This window comes from Podarcis vaucheri (genome assembly GCF_965113315.1).
Source record: "Podarcis vaucheri genome assembly, chromosome: 14".
Lineage (NCBI taxonomy): Eukaryota > Metazoa > Chordata > Lepidosauria > Squamata > Lacertidae > Podarcis > Podarcis vaucheri.
The window spans coordinates 37,171,845-37,199,025 of record NC_138752.1 but is presented as its reverse complement, the minus strand read 5'-3'; the positions used below and the strand labels follow the sequence as shown (position 1 = coordinate 37,199,025).

Sequence of the window (27,181 nt, the reverse complement as noted above, 5' to 3'; positions counted from 1 at the left end):
TGGCAGCCACTGCAGTCGGGCCAGGATTGATGTAATATGCTCAAACTGTCCTTCCCCAGGGAGCAACCTGGCCACCGAATTCTGCACTAGCTGGAGATTCCGAACTATCTTCAGCAGTCGTCCTACATATAATGTGTTACAGTAATATAACCAAAAGGTTACCAGAACATAGATAACGAAAGTTAGACTAACCCTGTCCAGAAAGGGGCACAGCTGTGCCACCAGCTGAAGTTGATGAAAGGAACACCATGCTGCTGAGGCCACCTGAGCTTCAAGGAGTACGCCCAAGCTACGTATCCGCTCCTTCAGAGGTAGTGTAACCCAATCAAGAGCAGGCAACCTCTCATCCACCTGATCTAGGGAACCACTCACTAACAGTGTCTTAGTCTTATCTGGACTGAGCTTCAGTTTTTTGGCTCTCATCCAGTCCATTACCTAGATAAGACAACCGCCTGGCACATTCATTCAGGTCCTGGCAGATGTTGTTTCAAAGATGGGTAACATCAGGTGTCTTCAGAATATTCCTGGGACCACAATAGTGCTTTGTTTAAATACAAATTTACTTTAAACCAAATGTGAATGAAAGAAACATGGTTTTATTGTCAGCAGCTATTTCTGAATAACTCTAAGCTATGGCCTCAGATGCAGAAGGCTACAGGCTCAATTTCTCACATCTCCAGTTAAAGAAAAGAGCTTTGCTGCTTTGTAAGTAGAGCTGGACTAGAAGGATCACTGGTCCATTTTTGTACAAAGTAGTTCCATGCAGGCAAACATCTAGAACTGGGCTAAACAGCTGCAAAAAGAACAAACAAAACTATTTCCTTGAAATGGCTTCATAGCCACTTGGATACAAAAAAGGGCAATGTGATCTGATGGTAGAATTTTTCAGGTTTCTGTTTTCAAAAAACCATCGACTACGAACATCTTACACACACATACCCTTCAGCAGCTTCCCAGATAATGGAAAAGCCTCCCAGGCTTAAATACTAGCACTAAGAACCAGTTAACTGGGAAAGCCACAATCTCCCTTCTGCCAAATCAGAACAGCTTCCCAATCACCGAAGTTATGTTAGCTAGATTTAAAGCAGAAAGCATACACTGCCCCTGAGCCAGACATCAACTTGCCTGCCCTTCTAATTACATCAATATAAATGCATTATCTTTGCTGTCAAAGTTTGGCTTTCACTAAAATAGCAGCAGACTTATGCAATGCAAAACTCAAAGGCGGGGACTGCAATCTAGAAATCCTTTCTTTAGGCCAATTGCAATCTGGATCCTACTCTGTTCCCCACAAGCCTCTTCAGTCTCACACTGATTTCGGAAGAAAAGCCTCTGTGTGTCTAACAGAACAATAGCAATAAGAGAAGCAATAATAATGCACAGCTACTCCTTTCCATTCTTTTCCTGTGTCAGGAAAGAGCACTTCAGCACTTGGTATTTCCCTTCATTGAAGCTTCAATGAATGGGAGACTGGAGAAAGCAAGTCTATATCCTCTCTCCTTTTGTCTCTTTAACCGTAGCCTAACCATCAAGCAAATGATAGTGAATGCAGGTAAAAACAAATATTCTTCTTAGGAGGGATTAACTACCCAGGAACCAGCCCCACTATGAGGCTAGCATACCAAGATATATTAGATATAAAGCTAGCCTGAAAACAGCAAGTCACAGGTCAGGACAACAGGAAAAGCTTATTGGGATCTCAATGAAAAGGACTGTTTAAGGGCAACCAGGAACCCCAGCCTTGCTAACTAACTACAAGCAGGTAGGGCCAATTCACAGAGGTTTTACTATTTATTTGTATTCCACACTTCAATGAGGCGAGACAATCTCTCCCTTTGATGAAAGCAACCCTTAGCACTGGTACTTTATGGCAATCAGTTTTAGCTTATAATTTTTAACTGCTGCCTCCTGCATCGTTTTTGCTGCATTAACAGCACCAAAGTGACCTATCCAGGGTGCAAGCCTGGGCGGTGTGTATGGAGGTCTTGGGCCGCACACAGGACAAGACTCACCCCTCCTTGGCATCACTGATGTGGTCCAAAGGAAATGAAAACAATACATTTTGCACCAGTTTGGCCAGAAGGAAGAATACCCCGGTCAATAACGCCATGGTGCACCTGCAGCAGCACAACCTTCATCTGCCCCAGAGCTGCAACAAAACATAACTCTTCCATATTGGTATTTACAGCCACAGCAGGTAGTATAACTCTCCAACAGTTTGGCTTCACCCCCAAAGGCACACTCTTCCATTGTCTCATGAGACAGACAGACGTCAACCAACCACAATCCAAAGGAAAACTGGCTTCCAGACAGGTAGCAGCACTTGAAATTCCAAATAAAATGAAAAGCAAAAGGTTTCTTGGAGAACAGGGTTATCCACAGGCCTGGATCCAGCTATAATGGAGAGGGGCCTGGCTACTACTACCCTTCCCTTTGATGACCGCAGTGATGTCAGCGGATAACTGAAATGAAGAGACTCTCAATGAATCTGGATCTTAGGCATCACGGAGTTCTGACCTACTTTACCTACACACCTGTCAGCAACAGCAAGAGTGACAAAGTGGTTAAAAACCTGAACCGGAAATGGAGAAACCTACGTTCAAATCACTACTCAGCCATAAAGTCCACTGAGTGAACTTGAGACAATCACCTCCTCTTTCATCCTCACAACTCTATGAAGTACGTTAGGATATGAAATAATCAAATATGCCACCTAGAGCTCTTTGAAGGATAGCAATAAGGTATGAAAGGGGAAGAGGGAGGAGACACCAACAATTTCTTCCTTTCAGTGCCACAACAAGAGCTCAAGCACATTATGGCATTTCCATACACAGAATTGTAGAGTTGGAAGGGACCACAAGGGTCATCTAGTACAACCCCCTGCAATGGAGGGATCTTTTTGCCCAACATGTGAGTCTTTTCTTGCATTATGTAAGAATCTGATAAATTGGGAGAGAACTAAAAAAGAAAACAAAATGTTCAGTGCATCCAAAGTACAAATCACATTTATATAAGGAACTAATGTAAGCTCAGATGTGGAATGCCATTTGAAGTCCATTGTCCAGGCTCTGAATCTACCCAAATGGCACAGTTGCTTGTTGTTCAATGTAAGCAATCTAAAAAGGAAACCGAATGGAGAAGCTGGAGCTCTTTCCATCTCTAAAAGGTCCCTGACCACTTCAAGCCCAGCTTGCTTCCCTTTTTGTAACAAGTCAGTATTTCAATTTACTTCCAAATAAGCAAGCTTAGGATCAAAGCTCCACCGTGTTAATGGGGCTTATTCTGAAATTAGGCTGCATAGTTAACTAAGCTTAGTACAAATGACACTTAAAGCTTAAACACAGCTTAGGCACTAGATATGTTTCATGGGTCTATGAAATGTTTTTTTGCCAGTTCAGGGTTACGTCTTCTGTACTCCCTATTTAAAAGAAAATACCAGGGAGTGGGAGAATAATAATAAAGAATTAATGAATCACATTGAAAACATTCTTCCTATATAATTCAACAAGAAATCAGGCTATGCTGGCGATTAAACCACTAGCCCAGAATTGGAGAGAAACAGGGTAGACTTTGTCCAAAGACAAAACAACAAGACAAAAAGAGTTGAAGACCTTCATGCTCTCTTCCAACTCTACAATTCTATAGGAAAATATCCAGGTGTACTATGAGTAGAAGTATCAGAAAAGGAACTAAGAATCAAAGATTTCAAGTCATTTTTAAGAAACAAAACAAAACAAAATTCTCACAAAGCAAAACCCGTTATACAATACTGTATATGCTACAACCAGACACACAATCAATAAATGGTGAAGGGCAAGGTTTTAAATTTCCAAAGCAAGAGAAATGGAGGACAAAGAGGAAGCACGGTACTCCACTACAATGCCCAAGATGCAGCATTCACTACACCCATAACTATGCTGACACTATGTGAGCACCACCACAAATCAGGATGGCGCCACAACAACACATAGGCACCGCCTCACTGCTGCAGGGCTCTTGTAATGTTTGTTTTTATTTAGAAGAGAACAGACACGTCAGACTAAACGCTAGGTTTCATGGTATAGGTACATCCATTCATCACATTTGTATCCTGCACTTCCTCGTAAGAGCTCAGGGCAAGTCACATATATTTATCCCTTTTTGCCCTAACAACAATTCTGTGAAGTAAGTAAAGCTCAGAAACAGTGATTATGCTTAAGGAGACACAGTTGGGCATCGTCAAAGAGCAGTGATGTGATCTCAAGAGTTCCCGCTCAGCAGTTGAATGCTGTCCACTATGTAACTTTGGCTCAAGTTCACCAGAACTCATCTTGAACTATGTAATCACTGGTGCTTTTGGATTTCCACCCCACTACCCACCACGCGCCATTTATGGCTACCTGCATATTTTCTTCATGACACAGACATTCACTGTTCCTTTTCATTACTGGAAAGCCAAAAAAATGCATTTTGAAAAAACACGCAACTGAACAAACACAGTGCCTTTGTTTACACAGCACACTAAAGCAGCTTTGTATGTAGGGGTGCATTAATATTCAGTGAAATATATTGAAGGTTTACACTGATCACAACCTTGAACCCCCCTGCAAAAAGCCTACCCAACAAACTTCTCATAATGCACCATTACCACATATCTGAACAATATTCTGCAATACTAGCTGTAGGAACAACCAAGGTAAACCAGAATTTGTTTAAATACAGATTGTTGTCAGTGTTAGAAAATAGCCAGGTGTGTTTTGCGACTGGCGCTGGTCCAATTGTGACTACGTGGAGATCTCTGGCCACCAGGTTGGCGACTGGGGAAAGCAAAATGTCACTTAGAGAACGATCTGAAAGATTTTCCTTGAAGCTTGGTTTTTTTTTATTCTAGATTGTTTTGTTAGATGTTTTAACCACTTTGAGATTCGTTCTTTAAAATACAAAGTGGTATAGAAATGAAAATAATAACAACAACAACAAACCCCACTAAGGGAACAAACAGCGCCTAGGCATGCCATTGTGGTGACCGTAACCTAGGCTCAAGGTGCAATTTGCTGATTAGATTATATATCTGAGTTCTAATGCTGATTGTTGTCCTGAGGTAGCATGTGAGAATACTAAAACTGACATTAGAAATCAGCATATCACCCATCCACTAAAATTCAGGCATAAAAGACAACAGGGCAGGGATAACAAGGCATTTCCACCAACTGCGGATTCCAAACCGGAAACCTAAACTTCATTCATTCAACCAGAGACATTGTCCAAGGACAGGGGACCAAGAATCTTATATTGGACTTCTGCCTCTGCCACTGAGTCAATGTTTGACCTAAGACCAAAACACTACTTCAATCCAGTGCATCTGTTTCCCTGTCTTATTGGCGCCAGCAACACTTCCTTGCCTCAAAGCAGGATTTCTCCTGTTTGAGAAATGCACAGTTCTTCAGAAGAAACTATGATTAACACTGTTGTGGTACAATTAATAAAATTCATTAAAGAGTAGAGCAAGGATTCAGTGCAACCCTCAAAAGTGCCTGCCTTCTAATTTATAAGATGTTTTGAAAACAAATATATACAGTCATCAACTCCAAGAGTCTTCAAAAGGATAGGCATAAAAAAACCAAATCACTGAGAACACTTTACACAAAGACATTCACAGACATCCTAGACAACCAAGTGCATATTTAGATATGTCTGCATCTTACTGCTTCCAAGTGCTTTTTATTCCAAGGCTTATTTGGGTGATTAAAACATGTTGATTTCCCAATGTTCTAGGGCAAGTTCTTTTTTAAAAATTTAAAGATTGACATACATTCATATTTTCCTAGAAAACCACACTCTACTCAGCATTACTCACATATATAATGCATAAGAAATTCTACAGGAACCACGTCCCCCTCTGACTTTTTGCCATCGATCTCATGTTTTGTGCCCCTATAACAGTACAGGAACTCCAACATGGATAAGCTCAATGGGGGTAGGGAGGAGAAAGTAAAACTCATTTTCATTATTGTGACGCCACACAGCATTTTTAAAGAAACCACCTTCTATGCTTCAAACTGTTTGAGTTAAAGAGGGCAGCAAAGAGGGGAGAATCTCTCCAAGATATGACTAGTTCAAACAGGATTTTTATTTATATAAAATTCCACTGCTTAATATAAAAGTCTCTAAATTGTTTACTTGAAGATTAACAATAATGCAAGAACATTCAATAACATTTCTTAAAAACTAGATACAAAGTGCAACTGTATATCACTAATAACATTGAGTAGCTGAGGTCAGGCATGCGCCAAAGCGCATCGCTAGTTAGGAGTCCCCTCAGCATTGCACCCCCATGGTTGTCTAGAAAGGTGGGCAGGAGGGCGAGAATGTCTCACACCATCTCAAAACTTCCCAGGCACTCCACAAGCAACATACAGAAGACCTGGGGAAGCACATCCCTCACTTCATGAGGAATACCCCGAAAGGTTGGAAGCAGTGGGAGATATGATGCACACTGCATTGTAGCAGAGAAGAACTGAGAACTAGGTGCACATCAGAATGGGACTAGGAAGGGGACCGGTCCCTCGATAAGTTAATGCTTGCTCTCCAAGGCTCTGGGACAGTCTCTCAGATCAAACCCAAAAATGCTTCCTCAGGCACCCTCAACCAGTTAAGGGAGTCTGTTGAGAGGCCCTTGACTCCTGGACAAAACCGTCATCTCCAAAGTGGTCCCTAACTATGAAACAACCTCCCAAGAGAAATTCTTCTGACCCAACCCTCTTAATAAGTTTTAATTTGATCAGACGGTTTTTTAATACGTAACTTCCAAAGTTATGTTTTTCATCTGTGAATTCTGAAATAGTTTTTACAACAATGTTTGTGTATGCACTTGTTCTTGTGGTTTTCATGATGAAGTTTTAACTATTTGTCTGCTTTTTATTGTTAGCATTGCATTTTAAAAGCAAAAGAAAAAATCTTGTGAGCCTTTCTCCACCTCAAATTTGATGATGATGTTGATGATGATTAGTTTTAAGAGGCAGGATATAAATATTAAAACAAGCAAAGCAAACAGAGAAGCAGCAGCAGCCTCTGGGCCAAAAGGGGTGTGTGCTCACATTCAGTCTCAACCTCAGTGGTGGTGGTGTGCCCTCTGCTGTGAGCTATTTATTCATTTTCTTCCATTTATATCCTGTCTTTCTTCTATCATGAAACCCAAGGCGGCATACATGTGGCTTCCCAGGCAGTCTCCAATCCAGGGACTAAACAGACCCAGAACATTAGTTCCATTATTTTTGTTTTGTATTTGAAATTCATATAGTGTTCCACAACATTAGGGCTCGTTTGAGCACCTTCGGCTTCTAAACTGGTGTTTTAATTTTGGGGGTGTGACAGGCTTTATCTTTGCTGTTACCCATGTTGCTTTTCATTTCACAGTGCATGCCTGACATTTGTTTTTTTATAATTACTGCATGCCAATTATGACAAAACATGTTACATGATGGGGTGGTCCACAAATACTGTTCAGCCAGTGCGACGAAGCAGTTAATAGCATTATATAGACTATGACATGGGAGAACAAGGTTCAAATGCCGCCGCCCCCACCCCCCAACTCTGTCATGAAGCTCGCTGCCTGACCTTGAGCCAGTCAGTACCTCTCTGCCTTAGGCTACCTCACAGGGGTGTTGTGAAGATAAAATTGAGGGGGTGGGTGGGTTAGAACCATGCAGGCCACCTTCAGCTCCTTGACAAAAAGGCGGGGATGGCAATGTAATAATAAAAATGAACAAAACCCAACAGATACAGCTTACAACAAAATAAATGAATGAACCAAGAACAGAAGTGGGGCTGAGGGGGGAAAGCGGATATCCCTCTTAGGGAGATTATTATGGAGAAGGAATGAGGAAGCTTTCATTTTTATTCGTGTGTGTTTGACTATCTCTCGCCTCATTAAAAAAAAAAAATAGGGAAGGGGCGACTCACCTAGCCCACCACCACACGCCCCCCCTCCAGTACGCGCACGCGCGCCTCCCCCTCACCGGGGGCGCGCCTTCCCTTCCCCCACATTCTCTGCCCCCCCAACTCTCTCTCGCGCGCTCTTTGGCGTTCTCTCCCCCCCCTCCCCGCGAGGGTCGCGCGCTCAGACTGACCGTTGCTGAGGGACGCCCCGGCGGCGGCGGCTTCAACGACTGTTTGCTGGCTGGGCGGCAGGCTGACCGGTTTCCTTTCTCTCCCGTTCTCCTCAGCCCCGTCTCCGCACTACTCACCGCCACTACTACCACCTACCCCGCCTTGGGCGGTCGAGTAACTTTGACCCCCACCCTCCCGCCTCCCACCCCGCCCGGCTCTCTCCCGCCTCCTCAGGAAACCGTTTCCTTTTTCTCTTTCCTTTTTTTTTTAACCCCCCTCAGCCCCAAAGCGGAGGCAGCCAGCTATAACAACTGCCCCCCCCCACGCTCCTCCTCCCAGAGTCCAGAAGCCGGCCCCTTACGCCGCTTCCGTAGCGTAGCGACTCACCGAGAAGCGAAGAGCCCGCCCTGCGGAAACAGCGCCGAAAGCCGTCGTGAATACGAAGGTGAGGGACTACAAGCCCCAGAGGGCCTGGCGGGAGGCGGGAAAACGGATGTGGTAGCCCTCGGTGGTGAGGGAGGCTCGCTTCGGGAGTTGTGGTCCTGCAAAGGAGGAAGGTTTTTATTTTTACCTCAGTCAGGAAGGGGTTGAGAAAGAGCGCGTAGATGCTGATTAAAGGCGAAAGGCAGGCGAGCTGTTTTTGCGGTCGCTATGCCCTAACTGGAGTGTTACCCAGGCCTGGAAAGGAAACATAGGGTTTAGACTACAACTCCCAGGATCCACTGCGCCTCCCACCCAGCCTGGCAGCTGTGCGGCAGCGGCGGCTCACCTGGGGCTCAGCTGGTGGGTGGGGCTAAGCGTGATGCAAAGCTATGCGCTGCCCCAGGCAGCTCTCCCGTACCTTTTACGTGCGCTTTATGCGGTCTTCTGTAGCTGCAGCCGCCCACCGCCATCGGGAAATAAAAAGCACCCAAAAAGCTCATTGGAAAAAACAGTGCCAGAACGACGACGCGTCAGTTGAAGCTGCTACTCGCACAGGCACGGGCAACTTGTAAAAGCAAAACAATGGCAATAGGAATTGAGAACTAGGATCTGATTTTTCCCCACCTCAGCAATACCACTTTACATCCAAAGCTACGCACATCTAAGCAATAAATAATCAAGAGCCCACCCACAGTCAGAGGTGCAGTTTTTTTATTTATTTAAAAGTACTTCTACAGCACTTAAGTAAAAAAAAAAAAAAAAAAAAGGCTTCAGCAGAGTCACCCTTGTTTCAATGACACTTTAACATACTGAAGCCAAGAACTTGAGGATTCAACCCTGAGCACAAGTACTCCAGACTACAAGATTTTGATGCAGGACCCAGTTGAAAAGTACAGTTTGAAAATACATTGACCTTGAAATCAAAGGAGTGCTCTCAGCTTCAATTACCTACAGTTTTCAATATCAAATGGAAAACACATAGTAGCTTCCTTTTCAGAAGCTAGCTGTTATCTACTGACCATTTTAAGTATACCCATTAGCAATTTTGGGACTCGGGTGGCGCTGTGGGTAAAACCTCAGCGCCTAGGGCTTGCCGATCGCATGGTCAGCGGTTCGAATCCCCGCGGCGGGGTGAGCTCCCATCTTTCGGTCCCAGCTCCTGCCCACCTAGCAGTTTGAAAGCATCCCTAAGTGCAAGTAGATAAATAGGTACCGCTTTATAGCGGGAAGGTAAACAGCGTTTCTGTGTGCTGCGCTGGTGCCGGCTCGCCAGAGCAGCTTCGTCACGCTGGCCACGTGACCCGGAAGTGTCTCCGGACAGCGCTGGCCCCCAGCCTCTTAAGGGAGATGGGCGCACAACCCTAGAGTCGGACACGACTGGCCCGTACGGGCAGGGGTACCCTTACCTTTGTTAGCAATTTGGCTCTTAAAAGCTTTTCTCTGCCTATGGCAGTTCCAAGCAAGAACCTGGGCCTGCACAACTGAGGAAGTTAGCACAGATGTATGTGAAGTATCTTCATTAGAAATGGGCTATGGAGGTGTAAGGACTCTAGATATGTGTAATTTGTACACAAGTACAACAAGTATGTTTGTTTGTTTGTTTGTTTGTTTGGTCAGTCAACCTGAGAATAAAGCACTGGGCCCAGAAAGCAATAGTCAACGTTAAGACCTCACATTCAGGATCTGCACATGAAATTTATGACAATGCAGTTCTAGAGTCTCCTTTCACCTCAGTTTACAGAACCAATCCCTATATTTCCATTTAGTCCCAAATACCTTTTGGGAGGAAATCAAAAGTATCATGGTTGCTCTTCTATGCCTTCATTCGCCTACAAAACAGAACATTTAGGAGTTCTCCCTTCCTCCAGAACCTTAACATGCACTCCTTGAGTTTTCCTCAACCTCCTTTCCCTATCTCTCCTGCCCTTTATCTTTGCCTCCTCTCCATGCTCTTTATTTTCTCTGGTTTAAAGGAACATAAGCTTTATGTTCCCCCTTCAAGACACTTACCTTTTTCACAATTTAGGAGGGTTGAAACAGACTGCTTGTTTGGAGAACCATAGTATGTGTGGCTCAAGGGGATCTAAAAATACTTACCAACCCTACACAGCCTTTGCTTGGGAACAAAAATGACCCACAACTTGTTTTCATACAGGCAGGGCAGACTACACAACCATAATTAATGCATAAGGGCCCTGAGAACCTTGGTAACCAATCTGATCTCTGAGCTCCCAGATCACCATGAGCACTTGAGAAGGTCTTTCTGTATTTTTCTCACACCATTTTCCCCTGTGGTATCCTGTCCTTTAAAGGATACCTGGTTACTCTTGTCCTTCATCATGCCTAGGCAGAGAGGTCACATCTCCCCTCCCTTGGATTATAATAGTTAAGCTGCTGAAAACTTGTGGTTTCACAAAGAAAATGAACTACTGTGGCAGTAATAAACACTTTGATAGCCACCATCTCCTTGCCATGGACACTTTCATTGCTTAATCCTTCATATGCCCAATAGCTGGGCTATGTGCAGCTCCTGGGATTGGCTGCTTGGAGCCCCTTGTCAGTCGGAGGCCACCTGGGTAAAGAGCACTTAAAAATGGGACACCAACATCCCTTTGTCCCTCCTCAGCCATCCAAAAAGATGCTAAGTTGCTCATGAGCAGACTATAAGCCTGCATGAGTAAAGTAATTGGGTAGGTGCATTTTAAATGTTTATTTTTTCAGTATGTTATTCTGCCTTTGTGCTTTTACTCTCGTAAGCCAAATTTTTAATAAACTCTCTTAAAATTGGCTGCTGGGGGCTTGGTGTATGTTTGAGCTCACCTCACTGTTACCAAATCTCTTTGGTATTTGTGTCTAGGGAAAATATGAGGAAAGCAAGCTGTTCTGATGTTGATGTTACAATTGCTCCGTATGCATAAGTTCTCACACCCAGCACTTAAGCAAATAATAGATTACTCGTGTTTACCGGTATGTGTCAGAACAATGCATAGGAGACATACCCCCCCCCCCCCGATTTCTGTAAATTCTAGGGATTATACTAGCATAAAACATATGAATTCAAAATCTCAAGAAATACAGTCTTTTTAAGTCTACTTTTTAGTCTACTTTTATTTTTTTAACCACACAAAGGTATATTGCATGAAAGCATAGTAGACAATTATATAATGACATAACCTGATGGTTTCCTAAAGAGACAGTCAGAGCAAAATACACAGAGAATAAAAAGAGCTTAGAAGAACTATCAGGATATGCTTGGATGCTTACAAATGATTTTCTCTATCAACCAGGGAGTTCTGTGAAAAAACCTGCTTGCTACCTAAATTTCTCCTATATTTATATTAGTTTGTGGTAGGTTTGTATGTGATATCTTGCATAAAGCTTCTAGCTGCTCACAGTTGTATCAGAAAGCCTCAGTCTTGATCAGGGAATTTTATGTTTCCAGTACCGTTCTTGTTTTAATCTCCAAAGTAAGATTGCCAAGGTGGGCAAAAGTTCAATCTTGTTTACAGTGACAGACCAACAACCAGGTAAAAGACCGTGAAAGGTTAAAAGAGGACAAAGGCATCTACTGGAATGATGTCCTTGAAGCTGCATTCCAGAGAAGAACAGGCACAGGTTGAGTGCTCCAGCATCACCCTAATCATTCATAGCCTTCAGCATCTGCTCCTGTCTCAAGGTCAGAGGAGGAGCTGGTGGTACTGGTACCTAATAGTTGGAGACATAAGCTAGTTCTGTTTCTAGTTAGGGAGGTAGTGGAAAAGGCAGTATCTGTAATCTTCCTCTGTCCCTCCCTCTCCCTCTGCATTCTACCTGACTTTCTGCCCTACCCCTTGTGGCCCAAACTCGGCCACTGGCATTTTAGGTTTGTTCCATTGTGTCTAGGCCTGCCAGATCCTTAGTACCCTCCCCTCTTATTATTTAGGAACAGCAGTTTCTCCTGCCTCTTTACAACTAATCAATGCACATGGCACATGCAACATTGATGCAACCTGTGAAGTGGTACGAAAAGCAGGATTTGCCTCATCAGTAACATTGCGGACCCCCTTCCTAGAATATTCAGATAATGTTTACAAGAAAAATGTTTTAATTGTTTTACTTCAGGAGGTGTATGCCGGGGGGAGGGGGAGAGAGAGATTGTTGGCAGCAGGGCTCCTACTTGTTTCCATTTTCCAAATCAATAAATGGAAAGGGCATGTGGATGACTGGCAGGCACTTGGCATATTTTTAAATGATGTTAAAATGTTATTGAATGTCATTACAATGAATTCAACATCTATTTTTAAGATATTAGATGCCTTGTATTAATTTTTTTACTGACTTGCTTTAACTTACAAGTCTTCCCACCCTGCTGATGAATCCTTAGCCCTCACCACTTCCCAACATTATTATCTCTGCTGGTTAGCTACCTCAAACAATGAACTGGAAAGACACTCAGCTAAGGCTTTAGATTGTTAATCACATTGATCAACCAGCTAAGCTAGCTCCAGCAGTTACCAAAGAGGCTGAGTTCACAGGTCTGTCGGAACAGGAAGGAGAAAAAGAAAAGCTGTTAGCTTCTTTCCTCTTCATCTATTACAGCAGTAGCATAAGAAAAGAAATATTGCAGGCACTGTCAGTTTTTGACTTGTAGCCCCACCCTTCCTCCTGGCCACACTCATTTGTTACCATTGCCATTTCCTGGATATGCCTCTCATTTAAATAAACAAGATACATTGTCATCATAAATAGCAAAGCAGGCCTGTGGCCCTCCAGAGGTTGTTCATTTCCCGTCAGCTCTAACCACGATAGCCAATGATCTGGGATGATGGATGTTGTACCCATTCAACATATGGAGGGCTAGAGGTCCCCCATACCTATGATAAAGTACATACCTCAGAGGATGTACACTGGCCTTCACCAACCTGGGAGCATCTCTGTCCAAGAGCAGCCACAGCTGGGGTACCAGCTGTAACTAGTAAAGGGCACTCCTAACAAGTGAATCCATCTGAGCCACAAGTGGAAAAGATAGATCCAGGAGATGGAATTGGGTTAGGAAAGGATGCAGTGTAAAGTTAGAAGTAGGGTCTCCTGCAAATTCTGTGTGTGTGTGTGTGTGTGTGTGTGTGTGAGAGAGAGAGAGAGAGAGAGAGAGAGAGAGAGAGAGAGAGAGAGTGTTTAAATCAAGCAGTAATTCAAACTCTCCTCACAACATGGTGAGAAAAGCAGCCAAGGCCTTTTTGACATCTTCATTTCATAGCTTATGGTCTGGTACTTTCCCTACCTGACTGTTGCACAACTTTGTGCTTGCACTCTGTACCTTGCCGCCTTCGCTCACCGTCATTAGTGGTGGTTTCACAATGCAGCACTGGTTTCTTCACCTAGCCCAGGGCAATCTTTCAGTGCTCTTTGACCCAGAGGTAATTAGATAAATATGACAATTAAACATTTGCACTGTGAATGCAGTTTAGGTGACAAGTGCAGTTAGAGGGTGGAAAAAATTAGTGACCTTTAACCCAAGGTGTGCAGTACTTCTCCCCAATCCATTTTTCCAAGCTGGAGGGTGTTGTTGGGCTTAGCATCAAGCCTCTACAACAAAAGCCCACCTAAGGAAATGGCCACCTCAGCTTCAGAGTAACTGGAGTCCTGCAGTCTGAGACAATTTTAATCAATAAGTGTTGTTTTTAAAATGCTAACCTTTCTATTTAATAAGGAAGAGAGTTTCCCCTGTGAATTTCATATAATATGATTTGGGGGCTGCATTCACTGCTAGTCCTACCCAGAGTAGATCCACTAAAAATAATTGTGATGGCTAACTTAGGTTATTAATTTCAACAGGTGCGCTCTGAGTAAAACCTCCTTGGATACAACACTCATTATTTATATAGTGCAATCCATGTGTATAGTGCAGGAAAATAGGTCTCTGCCTGGAGGAGCGTGCAGTCTAAAATTTATCACTCACTCGAACATATTTTGCTACTCACTGGGGAAGAAACAGCAGTAGTTATGGACAGAAAGCCACAGATACTTTTGAAGCAGCCAGTGTGAAAAATTTGGTCACACAAATTTCCAAATGCTGCAATGGCCAAAATATCTGCTTCAGGAGACACACTGGTTAGGCAGCTTTACAACAAACACTGTTACGTAAATATTATTTATGTGAACATTTTATTATGACCACAGCACTGGAGTTTCCTTGACACATCCAGTACAAGGAAGCCTGATCCCTTTCCTTGAAATTTCAGTCATCAAGTCACAGAAACTCATTCATCATTGCCCTTCCTTAGTCATCCACATCCTCCTCCGTTTGTACCTTCCTGCTCTCAACCTAGAGAAGAACAGGAATGTGCAGCGATAAGGCATGACGGTGCCAGCATCCTCTCTCCCCACAATTCCTGGCTCAGTCATGCATTGATTCTATTTACTGTGTTTCACGCTTCCCACCTGGCCACTTCCCCAAAGAAATAAAACTTCAGGGGGCAGTTCTTACTGTGTCAGCTTCCTTCTTCAGAAGAAGTACCAAAACCTTATAATATTTTTAAAGAACATCCTACTGTTTACGTTCATTTAACTAAGCTGAGCACTCAGAAAAATAGCCAAGCAAAGCTTGTCTTTAAAGTGGAGAGAAGGAAAGAAGAGGTGATGTAAGGATAGTGGAGAAGGCATTATTGGTGAAGCTAACAGGTTTTGATTATGAGGGATACAGGAGGATGAGGAGATGGCTTTGCGATCAAATTGTGATTTCAAGGCCATCAGACTTTTTTGTCCCATGCTGGGTTTGCAGCGCTGCTTTTGGCATGCATGGTACCAGTGTTCAGGTTGGGAATGTATCCAAACAGCCATGACTCAGCAGTTTACCTTGGGATGGGAGAGAAGTTCAATTCACTTTACATGTAAAGCAGAATCTGTCAAATTCACACTTTCCAAAGCACAGCCATCCCTTAAAATTCATACATCTCTGAATTTTGTGATGCAATTCTCCAACCAAAGGACCAAAAATCCATACCTTAGGGGAAAGTGAGCAGGCTCTTCTTATGTTCTTATTATAATGGAGCTTTTCTGATAATATGGAAGAAAATGTACAACTTGCAATTATTAAAGAGAAACTACCATTGATTGTTAGAAATGACATTCATCTTTCATGTTTTCTTTTCAATTCTGTTACAGTTAAACATAACAGAATCTAAATAGTCTATACAAGATGTGCCCTTGATTCTGAGCATTTTTAATACCAATAAAAACAAATTAAAATGTGGAGTTCAACCCCTTCCCCCATCCCATTTAGAAAAGAGTACTGGCCTCAGGTAGGATGCATTCAGGAAAAACAAAATATGGTGTTCAAACTCTTTGGAATAGCATTAGTTGGATTTCTACCCTGTCTTTGAATCTAAAATGATCCCCAAGGGCCCCTTACATAGAATAAGAACACCTCTTCTGGATCAGGCAAAAGGCCTATCAAGTCAAACATATTGTTTCTCATAGGAGCAAACCAAATGCTATTCAGTTATTGGAAACTAACAAGCAGAACACCCTCCACAAATTCTTCTAATCTTTTAAAGCTGTATAAGTTCATGGCTACTACTGTTTCTTTGAGCACGTAGTTTAATAATGGGATTTGTAGCTGCATCTACCACTCCTCCATTTCGGGGGGGGGGGCTTTTCTCTATCTACTTTCGCCACACCATGCATAATTTAATATCATGTCTCTCCTTACTTTTCCCTCCCCAAGCTTAAAAAAGCCTCAAACACAGTAGCTTTTTCTTGTGGGGAAGTTGCTCCAGCCCACTAATTATTTGGGTAGTTCTTTTCTGCATCTTTTCCAGCCCTGCAATATCCTTTTTTGAGGTGAAGCAGCCAAGTATTCCACAGTGTGGTCACACCCCAGATTTGTATGAAGGTATTATGCTATTAGCAGCTTTATCTGAGATTCCTTTCCCAACTATCCTCTACAAGGAATATGCAGTTTTCACAGGAGCTGCATATTCGGTCAAAGTTTCCATAAATCTTCCTTATTTTGAGTGTTCTGTTTAGTTGCCAACAAAAACCTAAAAAAAAAGAAATTTCCCATAAATCTATCTACAACAGTCTCAATATCTCATTCCTGTTTAGTCACTGCCAGCTCAGACCGTGTGTGTGTGTGTGTGTGTGTTTCCAGTGTGTCCCCAGTATGCATCACCTTAGGGAGATAAAATGAAATTTGGGGCTTCTTCCATCTACTCAGGCACATAGGTACTGCTTTGTGATCAATTTCCTCCTTTCCCCCAAAACCAGTCAATTCTCTTTAGGTTCTTGTGGCCATTCTTACCCCGTTCATCCCAGTTCACTCTGGCGACTGAGTTATGTATCTCTATTTGCATGCGCCTTAACTCCCACCCAGGTATGTACCCCTAAGTACAGTATACATCCTGTTATACATACATGACTTCTTATTAAATGCATGCATTTATAATATAGATTCAATTATTTTGTGCTGTCTACAGGCTCAGAAGAACTCCCATTGAGGTAGAACTCCTGTTCTGTGCCAAAATAAATATTTAAAATGGGTGTGTGCCACTGCCCCAGCATTGCTGCTGCTGTCAGTTAAGCTCCCCTACACTTAATAACACATTCTATAACAGAACACTCTTTAGTTTGCTTAAGCAAAAAAATAGCAGGTGGCGTTGAAAACAGGTCTCCTTTCACACCACATTGCTGGACCTCATCATTGTCCAGAATGTTTATCCATTGAATTTGAAACTTGCTACAATATAGTAACAACGTTAACAGGTTGTGGAAGTACCCTTATGAAGAAGTTGTAGTAAAGAGTGAAAATTCAGCTTTATATGGTCTCGAATGCTGCTCACATTATTTAGATATCTCCAGATCCAAACATTAATAAATCTATATTCAAACTTGTGAATTTCATAAGTTTAGATTTGTACATGAAACACAAGACTTGTTATATTTTTGAGTCATAAATGACTCCAAAAGGGTATACCATATATAAAGTTTTTCCCCCAACCAGTATCACTTCATATATTCTGCAATAAAATATGTCGATTGTTTTATAGTGTTTCAACACATTGCAACTTTTCAAAAATAAAAAGGGTTTCAAGAGTACAAAATGAAGTAGCTTTACCTACAGTATAGGAATTCGTAGTCCAAATATCACAGAATATGACTTTATGGTAAAAGGCATGTTTCCAGTACCTGTACAGAGTATCTTATTTCTAACCATTGGGACAAACCATATCTTTGCTGGGCATGTGCTGCTTATGGTTTTGCTTACTTTGGATACAAATGCCCGGCAAACAATTTCATGGAGTGCTCGTATCAGTTGCACTGGGGGCACGAGCACTTAAATGAGCTTAAGCCTTTCCAATCCCTCACTTATTTTAAATGAATAATTTACTGAGGGGAGAAGAGGGAGACATGATTACTTCCAAAGACCAGAATTAAAAAGGCAGCCTCGCAGCTCACCACCTTGTCATAGATTCACCCTCCTATCAACCCTCATTCTCAAGGCAGCTTCTTACATCTCATTTTCTCATAAACACCAGGTTTGCAAGTCACAGGGGAAATGCAAGCCCTAATGAAGAGCTGTGGACAGTGCCAGAGCAACCTGGAAAACAGACAGGACTTGGGGGCGGGGACCAATGGAAGCCAAGAAATCCAGGTCAGGAAAGAAAAGTCAGCCAGGCGATCCTTGCAGAATCAGCCGTCTGACCAAATTAATATCATGGAATTTTGCCAAAGGCTGAAGGGGAGATGGGACGTCTAACCACTGCCTTCAGTGAGCAAGCAGCAAAGGCTCCTGGTGTTCCACAAAGGAGGGTTGGCGTACAAACAGGTGGGTCGGTGTTTTCACGCTGCTGACAATAAGAGCTGAAGCTTCTAAGCTGATCCCCAAACTTTTGAAAATCAAGATAAGAATGGCCTTCTGGCATCCATCTGTCATGAGACAACAGAAGAATGTGCCTTCAGGGATAAAGCCAAACCATTGGAGAGTTACAGTGCCTGCTGTGGCCGTAGTGACCGCTATGGGAGAGACCTGTTTCGTGGCAGCTGGGGCAAATGGAGGCCTCTTGTTGTTCTGAGGCATGTATACCATGTTGTTTCTTCTCTTCGCTCCTGCCGGCTGTCATCCCTCCCCTGGTCATGGTCTTGCTGTGTATGTTAGACACAGGTGAACATAGACAGTGCCAAGCATGGTAAACAAGTATGCTTAACACAAAAGTTGAGCCAGAGTAAGACCCCACTCCGGTGTCCTGTTCCACGGGAGCTTGAAACTCACTGGAGAAGTGATCAGGGTAGACTAGAACAGGACCTTGGACAGCTCCAAGGGGTCCTGCTAAGGCAGCTCTAGGCAATGTTGCCTCATTTGTTTATTTTTTAAAAAAACCTCATTTGTTTATTTTCACCACATGGGTCTCAAAGCAGCTCACAACAATAAATATACAATATGCAGGATTTAAAACAAACCTGCAAAATTTAAAAAGTCAAGAATTTAAAATCTCTCTCTCTCTCTTTTTATCTGAAGAAGTGTGCATGCACACGAAAGCTCATACCAAGAACTAACTTAGTTGGTCTTTAAGGTGCTACTGGAAGGAATTTTTTTATTTTGACTATGGCAGACCAACACGGCTACCTATCTACTCTCTCTCTTTTAAAGTAAAACATCTGAGGACTCAAGAGGGCAAAGGACTCTTGAAATGTAAGTTTTGACCAGACACCTGAAACTCAGTAGGGCCGGTGCCTGTCTTCTTGTAGGAGGGGCTTCCATAGGCCCACAACACTGAATGTGTGATGTGACTTGGGTACGAGTCATGCTTCTGGCCCATAGGCAACCACTAATGGTGCTCAGGGATCGGCCTGGGGGTGTACAAAGTAAGACAGTCCTTAAATGACCCTAGGCCTAAGTTGTGCAGGGCTTTGCACACTAGTACCTTGAAACTGGCCCACTTGCAGACAGGAAGTCAGTTCAGTTCTTTTAACATCAGCCGTATGCAGGCTATCCAGACCTGGAGTGTGGTGGGCTCCCTGGAGAAGCTTGTCTATGTCTCTGAGTCAGAGGAAGATAATATGGTTGGTCTCAGCTGGAAGGGGCCCAAATAAGGTACGCCCAAGGAAATAGCCTGAACCTCATCTTATTCCTCTGCTCTACACATTGCAAGGAGCCAGGGTCATTGGTCATCTATCTCTTGCCCCATTCTGCAAGCAATGTTTAAGTAAATTCTTTTCCCTTCACTGTGAGAGCTTAAGAACATAAGCAGAGCCCTGCTGGATCAGACCAGTGGCCCCTGTAGTCCAGCATCCTGTTCTCACAGTGGCTAAGCAGATGCCCATGGCAGGCCCACAACCAGGACCCAAGTACCACACCACTCTCCGCTCCTGTGGTTTCGGGTATTAAGATTAAAATGTATTTATCTGCATAGGCCTTTGCAAGCAAGCATGAGGGAACTGCTGCTTCATTGCTGCTATGAACTAAGCATTTTGTTTATATGTTTGTGAGATTTTACTGTAGATCATTTCGGGTGATAGTAAGTTGCCTCGAGGGTCTGTCTTGGCAGACAGGCAGAGTAGAAATGCTTTAAATAAATAAGAACTAAAACAGGGATAGGACAATGTTTCAAGGGCAACCATGACTGAGAGGTTTCTTTATTTAAAAATGAAGTAGTTTGCTCCACAGGGTCCAAAGACACAGAAGTAGAAGTCATTTGGGGAATTTGGAGAACCAACATGATGTAGTGCTTAGCGTGTCAGACCAGGACCTGGCAGTCATTAACAGTCATCAACGGGTTTACCACACCTATCAGCCAATCACCCACTCCCACCACCCTTCTGAGTAATACCCCTCCCCTCCCTCTCACTATATATAAAGGTCTGGTGGCTTCTGTTTCAGTGTATCTGAAGAAGTGTGCATGCACACAAAAGCGCATACCAAGAACAAACTTAGTTGGTCTCTAAGGTGCCCCAATATATGAAACGGGTGATAAGAAAAACCCTGCCAATTATAGACCCATTAGTTTGTTAGATGTAGCCTCTAAACTATATGCCAGGCTCCTTCTTGGGAGACTGGAAGAATGGGCAGATACAAAAAGGTGGTATCTGAAGTCCAGGCAGGTTTCCAAAGAGGGAAATCCACATTGGACCAGTGCTTTGTGATGAACTTTCTGCTATGTAAATATGTCCATAATTTGAAGCAAAAATTATATGTCACTTTTATCGATCTAAGGTGCTTCAGCCTAACCTACCTCTCAGGATTGCTGTGGAGATTAAATGAGAAGGGGGAGAACCACGTTGACCACCTTGAGCTCCTTGGATAAAGTGGGATATAAACAAACAAACAAATAATAAGAGATTCACAGTCAATCTATATAAAATGCTCAGTTCTTAAAACTGTCACAACCAAACAAGGCCCAGGAAGAGGCTATGCAAATAGGAGTAGTCTCAGTTTTCAGGTGTCCAAGGTCACTATGGTTAGGTGAGCATGTGTTATACTTTACAGAGGCTGTCCAGTTAAAGACGAAGTACCAAAAAGGGGGAGAACCAGGGAGGAGGAGGATTGAAGTTGCCCATCAGCCATGAGCACCTGGACAGCAGGTAAGGAGGCACACAGGTCACTTGCTGTTTGTCTTCTCCAGTACGGTAAGAAGTAGTCTCTTTCTGGATAATTAAATACAGTGATTATTTCTAAATGTGCATCTGTAACATAAAATAGGAGATGTTATGTTTGGCAATGCACAAGTGGCCACTCTCCATCAAGGGCAGGGGGCAGATGAAGCCCAGTAGTCTCACTAGACGCACCACTTTGCTTTCTCCCATACAAAAGAATGGCCGCCACACACTTTGATAGGGAAAATGAAAGGCAGCACTAGGAGACAGTGGTAAGGTGCATGCAAAATTTACCTCCACCACCACCTCTTGCTGGCCCAGCACTTACTGTCAGCAACTCAACTGAGGAGTCCCCCCCCCCCCCGGCCTTCTCCCATACATTCTGCAGTGAGCTAGCACTCAAATTCCAGCAGCTCTTTGATGCCATCTAGTGGCAGAACAAGAGAAGTGTTATCAGCCTTGCATAATTGTCTATAAGGTTAATATCTTTTTTAACATGAGTTTCAAATCACTTCCCGGAACTTATGTTAGGCCTCTGTTAATACCTTAGGGAAGTGTGCCTGTTGTGTGAATATGCTCAGTAATCGAGAAACCATCAAATATCCCCACCAAATGTACAAATTTCTCTACATGAAGAACTTGCTCATGTGTGTGTATATATATCTCAACATCTTGGCTTGAATGCAGATGAATGTATCAGAATGAATCACCCCGTGTAGCGATGTGTGTTTTATTATAATCACATACAAATGCACATGTGGCACTTCCACATGTTTGACTAACAATGGCAGATAACCTCTGGTTAATATCCTGGGTGCAGCTTCCTGGGGCCAAATTCTGCAAAGCCCACATGAAGACTCACCCAAATAGAATGCTCCCAGTCAACTCCCATTCCCATTACAGGTAGGCTGTGGCTCCTGTCTGCCTCTGCACCAGGAGTCGTCCCTCCCCCCAACCTCTTATTATTTCCATATTTCCCTGGTGCATTGCAACACAAAAGAGAACAAAAACTGACACAGAGAGAGACTGGTCTCCAGCAAAGAGACGGTAACAGCTTTTAATCAGACAAGAGTCAGTACACCCGTTAAGACAAATACTGTTCGCCTCTTTCTGGAAGTTCCTTCACATACCAGCAGGGAAGAACAGGTTTCCTCAGGAAATTAAAGCAGTGTGCAAGCCAGTGCTTCACTTTTGTTGGTTTATTATTATAATTTTCCCCCTCCTGTGACTATTTACATTACAGTACCTCTTTGTGATCAACCGGGAGGGCTGGGAGAGGAGTGTGTGTGTGTGTTATCGTGGGCATAGATGCCCAAGTCAAGAAAGGCAAATCTGCTTATTTATAGATTTGTACATTATACATATATATATGTGCGTGTGTGTGTGCATGTGTGTGTGTATACACAGATACATTGCTCTCTTTTTTTGAAGTATTAAAAAATTGATCAGCCATCTATAAAAAATACCTAACTCTACAAGGTAGAAAAAGAAAAGCCTTCCTTCTCCAAGTATACACTGATTTACACCCAAGAGTCCACTGGAAATGTACAATACGCGGATTCTTTCTCCAGATTTCAGGGGTGGCTGAGTGGGCACAGCAAGGGGATAAATGTGAAGGTGGGTGTTTGAGCTCAAAGAATCGCTGTCCAGGTGGAGAAGCAAACACTTCCACATTTTTTGTCCCTGTGTTCCTCACCCCCCCCCCCACTTGATCTAGCTAGAAATTATAGAGCATGAATCCACTGATTATAATACAAAAAAATAGTTCCACATAATCTGGCCATGGTGCCACAATTCATCCTGGGAACCTGGTAAATGCAATTGAGCTCAATAGGAGCAAAACCCAGTGACCTTGGATTGGGGTGCTCACTTTGGTGCATTTTTGAATTAAAAAAAAAAACAGAATAGGATTGTTGCTTTCCCTGTACATCAGGGGTTGAGAACAAGCACTTTATGCTTTCCAGGAAGAAGGAGATATGTCAGCTGTCACTGCCCACTTCTGCTCTCCATGAGAGCCAGTTGCTTAGATGGCTCAGGCAAGTATGTGGGGTACTGCTACATACCTTGTGCCTAAATGTGTGTGCTTTAAGAGAGGGCAGGGAGATCTAAGAGAGGGAGGGGGGAGAGAAGGCACCCAGAAAAAGCTCAGAACTCTCAGCTCCATCCCAGAACCAAACCTTCACTGGGAGTCCCAGGCACTGGCCAATCAGTGCCCCTTCTTAGGGGGTCCTGAATGTTATCTATGTACAAAGCAGCAGGATCCATCAACAACAGATTTACGCTCCACCTTCCCTGTTCCCTAGTTGTGCCATTAAAAAGAGAAACCCCCAAGCAAAACATGATTTAAAACCAACCCCCAGGGCCAGATTTTAAAATATATATAAGAACACCTTAACCTTCTGGTTCTGTGGAGACAGCATACCTTTTAGGTATGGGAAAAACCAACCTTTTCCTATAAAATTTGGGATGGGGAGGTGGGCAACATACGTTTTTTCTTCCAATTGGGCTTAGAGAGAAGGAGAAAGGAAGAAGGAAAAAAGGATTAAGTTGCAACACATCCATCTCTCTCATCCTGTCCCAAAAGGTATGCAAAATGAAGCCAAAATCCTGCCAGCTTTAACCATTTTAGATTTGACTCTTGGTATGGATATGATGGCAAAAGCTTCATTTCTGGTTAATGGAACATTCTATGCAGCAAGACATGGTTATGTCAGCAGCTGAACAGCTTGCTTCTCTGTCTGAAGTATCTTAAATCTCCTCTCTCCTCCTCTTGCAAAAAATAAATAAATTCTTATGGAATAGAACAGTCACCATTCCTGTCTTAAAGTGACCAAACTGCTGCGAAAATAAAAGGATAAGAGAAAGGTGTGCAGTGAAGGTGAAGGGATGTGGCTGCTGCTGCACCTGAGGGGAAGAATAGCTCTGCCTCCAGTGCTGAAGTATCATCAGCTGAGCGTCCCCCCTCCCCAGTGCCTCCAGCAGACCAACCACATCACCTGGTGGGCAGCTGGCCTGCAGAACAGCCATCAGCTGCGACTAGGTCTTCAAGCAGAGGGTGTCAGTAGGCAATTTTTTTAAACTATAATGCCAGAAAGCCCCTCTCCTGTTTCCCCACCTGCCAGAACCTGTTCACCTCCCTGCAACCTCTGATAGGAAACAAGCCAGCTATGTTTTCTTTAAGGCAGCTTGCCAAACGAACGGGGTCAGGGATCACACAAACTACAAGCAAGCCCCCTCCCTCAAATATTTTGCTGGGTGCAACAGGGGGATGCCTCTGCAAGCTAGAGAGACTAAAACTTTCGGACCAGGTAAGGGCCCTTTTCTCCCCTTCCACTGGTTCAATGATAAAAGTCATCCACGTGTCTTGTGGCCTTGACCCCTCTTGGAGGGCGCCCACAGCTTCAAGAAGGGAGATGCTGCAGAGTGCAACTGATGTGTCTCCCAGTGAGTTTTCAGGAAGGATGGGGTGGGCAAGGCAAGGGAGGGAGGGAGGCAGTGGAGAACTTCTCCTCTTCTTCATCTCCCCTGTGATGGCTGCTGTGGGGCAAGAGAGATTTGGACCTCTTTTCTCTCCCCTTGTGCAGGGCAGGGTTGTAAGCTTACAGGAAGAGGGTTTCAAGTTGCAGCCCAGCGCAGCAGGCTGCTAGTGTACGTTCCCATTCCCCCACCCCCCTTTTCCCGCTGTGTTCTGCGCCTTGAATTTTTTCCCCTCCGTGTTTCCTTTTGCCCACCCCCACCCAACCCTTGCAAATCACAAGGGCTTAAAAACCCACTGGAGTCAGCGCAGCCAGGCTCAATAGCCGTCTCTCTCCCCCACAAGTCCACCAGGTTCCACCACCTAACCAATTTCATGACGTGAGGCTTCCCGCGCCTTCTTTGCAGAAGAGCCAAGACTTGCCAGCATCTCCTCAAGAGCAGCAAATGCACGGCACCCAAGTGTCACTCAGGACCGCAGTTCTCAGCCTCCTACTTGACCTCCAGGATGGATGGGTTGGTTTCCATGATGGCCACAATGATCCGGTCAATGTAGTCCTGGAGCCGGAAATTGATCTCTTCTTGTTTCTGAATCGCCTCCATTAGCTGCAGGGAGGAGGGAGAGAAGGGAAACATGTTACATGAAGGCTATTATTCTGAGTCGGCAAACTCTGGGCTGAACAGCTTGTCCAAAGGCACAGTACAATGATGATCTGCTGCACAGAGGGCCATAGTGCAATGGTTCGACATCTGCTTTGCATGCAGAAGGTCCCAATCCCCAGCGTCTTCAGACAGGGCTGGGAGAGAATCCTGCCTGAAACCCTGGAGAGCCGTTGCCAGTCAATGTAGACACTACTTGGCTGGATGGACTGAGTATAAGGCAGCTTCCTATCTTTCTGTGCAGAAAAAAGCTCCCAGATACAAGAGCAGCAAACCATTACCAATAGTCCTTCCTAATGGAATCTCTGTGGAATCAATCCAGAGCTTGTTCTTGCACCTTCGATGGAACATACCAATCACAAAGTAGCAGCTGCCATGTTCCATCTCCCTTCATGTTTCTCACTGTTTCCTTCAGTGGATTTTAAAGCTGGATGACATCTGCAGTTGTGTGTTGTCTTAACTGACATCCCTTACAATTAAATATACAAAGTGAGGCCCACCTGCACCCCAATTCTGCATGGTTATTAGGGAAAGATTTTGAAATGAGTCCCAGTGTAACTGCTTTATGTACCACTCTAACACTGCCTCTTCCAGAGAGAACTTACATGACTGTTTACTGAACTGTTTTTTACTGATCAGCTTTCACTCACAAAATACAGCTTCAATATTTGCTGATTTATGACCCCTTGGGGCAGCTTGCAACTCTTAAAATGCATCAATAAAACCATATTCAAAGAGAGAAATAATAATAAAAGCACAAAAAATGGCACAATCCCCACCCCCATATACCTATTTTGTCATTACAGTGGGTTGTAAGTGACAAGGAGAGTACTGCAGAAGGGTGGTCCACAAATTAAAATTTAAAGATTCTGGTCTAACTTCCATTTTCTCACTGGAATAAATACTTTTCAACTTCCTAAAGGTCAGAAACTTTTGTTTGTTTTTGAGGGGGGAAGAAATGCAGTTTCTGTCTCATCAGGATTCATACCTGCCAAGTTCCATGTAGGCACAGCACTTCAGTGCAGCATCAACAGTGAAAACTCAGCATTATGCTGAGTTGGCTGTTGAATTTGATTATCTGTTCCGAATTAAAACAGCAGGGGGGTGGGGCTTGCATCTGGCAAACTGATAATTTATAATGTATTTACACTTGGATATGGGAAAAAGATTTAAGTCCTTAGTCTTCCTTAAAAAACCCAAAGTATTGAAAGGTTTGAGTTCTGACTGCAAAATTTTACCACCACACTTTTGATTTCCATTTCATATGAATTTAATTTCACCTTTACTGCTGACAGGAAAATGGTACCCAGAGTTTCCAGCAGACCCTCCCACAGTACCTCATCTCTGGAGACAGAGCTGATTTCTGCAGCCAGAGATTCAGAGAAGGAAGCAGAGAAGAGGTTCTTGGCGCCTTGAATACTGAGGTTTATGATCTGCCCATTCAGCTCATCATTCTGTTCTTTCAAGTTTCGGTTATCCTGTTGGCAAAAAGAAACCCAAAATGTTGCAACTGTTATCACTACCAGCTGCTTCCACTATGAACAAATGTGTGAAGCTGCCTTACTGCAGATGCCCACCATCTAGTTCAGAATTCTGACTGACAGTATTTATGATACACTTACATGTAGCCTTTGCAAACCTCACATCCATTTATGCCACAAATTGACAGCACACATAAATATCTTTCAAAACTAAAACATATGTGCCATGAGTTCTATCTAATGCTCAACATGCATTGCTTTGCTGGCGCAATGGGACTCTTTCTCTCCTCCCCTCGTGCATCCCCCAACCCCCCAGAGCAGATTTTGATTACACATGGAGTGCTGTAGAAGAGGACAGGAAGAGAAAGCTGCACTGAGCACATGCAAGTCTGTTGCACTAGTGCATTGGGTACGACCTCATAAACCTCAGCTGAATTAAAAATGATTATAAAAGTAATTCAGATGCATGGTCATAATTTCCTGGC

At 43.5% G+C, this 27,181-nt stretch overlaps 2 protein-coding genes and 1 long non-coding RNA gene across 11 annotated transcripts in view; 1 reads left to right on the top strand and 2 right to left on the bottom strand.

Moving 5' to 3' along the window:
• Positions 1–8,290, bottom strand: part of CAPN15 (calpain 15) — a 90,246-nt gene extending 81,956 nt beyond the window's left edge. For both annotated transcript variants that reach the window (XM_082199060.1, XM_082199062.1), the window contains exon 1: positions 8,109–8,290. The gene's annotated coding sequence lies outside the window, so the exon portion shown is untranslated. The remainder of the gene's footprint in view (positions 1–8,108) is intronic.
• A 113-nt stretch (positions 8,291–8,403) lies between these two features.
• Positions 8,404–27,153, top strand: LOC309518767. The gene is made up of 4 exons (XR_014213597.1): positions 8,404–8,533; positions 18,027–18,316; positions 20,975–21,069; positions 26,511–27,153. It is a non-coding gene; the product is annotated as an uncharacterized lncRNA (long non-coding RNA).
• RAB11FIP3 (RAB11 family interacting protein 3) overlaps positions 22,104–27,181 on the bottom strand; it is an 87,185-nt gene continuing 82,107 nt past the window's right edge. For 7 of the 8 annotated variants that reach the window (XM_082199074.1, XM_082199076.1, XM_082199077.1 and 4 more), the window contains 2 exons: positions 26,553–26,693; positions 22,104–25,161 (listed from right to left, as the gene is read on the bottom strand). In XM_082199074.1, the coding sequence (XP_082055200.1) occupies positions 25,048–25,161; positions 26,553–26,693 (255 nt within the window). In that variant the 3' untranslated portion in view covers positions 22,104–25,047. Of the gene's footprint in view, positions 25,162–26,160; positions 26,694–27,181 lie in introns of those variants that run through there. The other variant, XM_082199073.1, reaches the window with a different exon arrangement.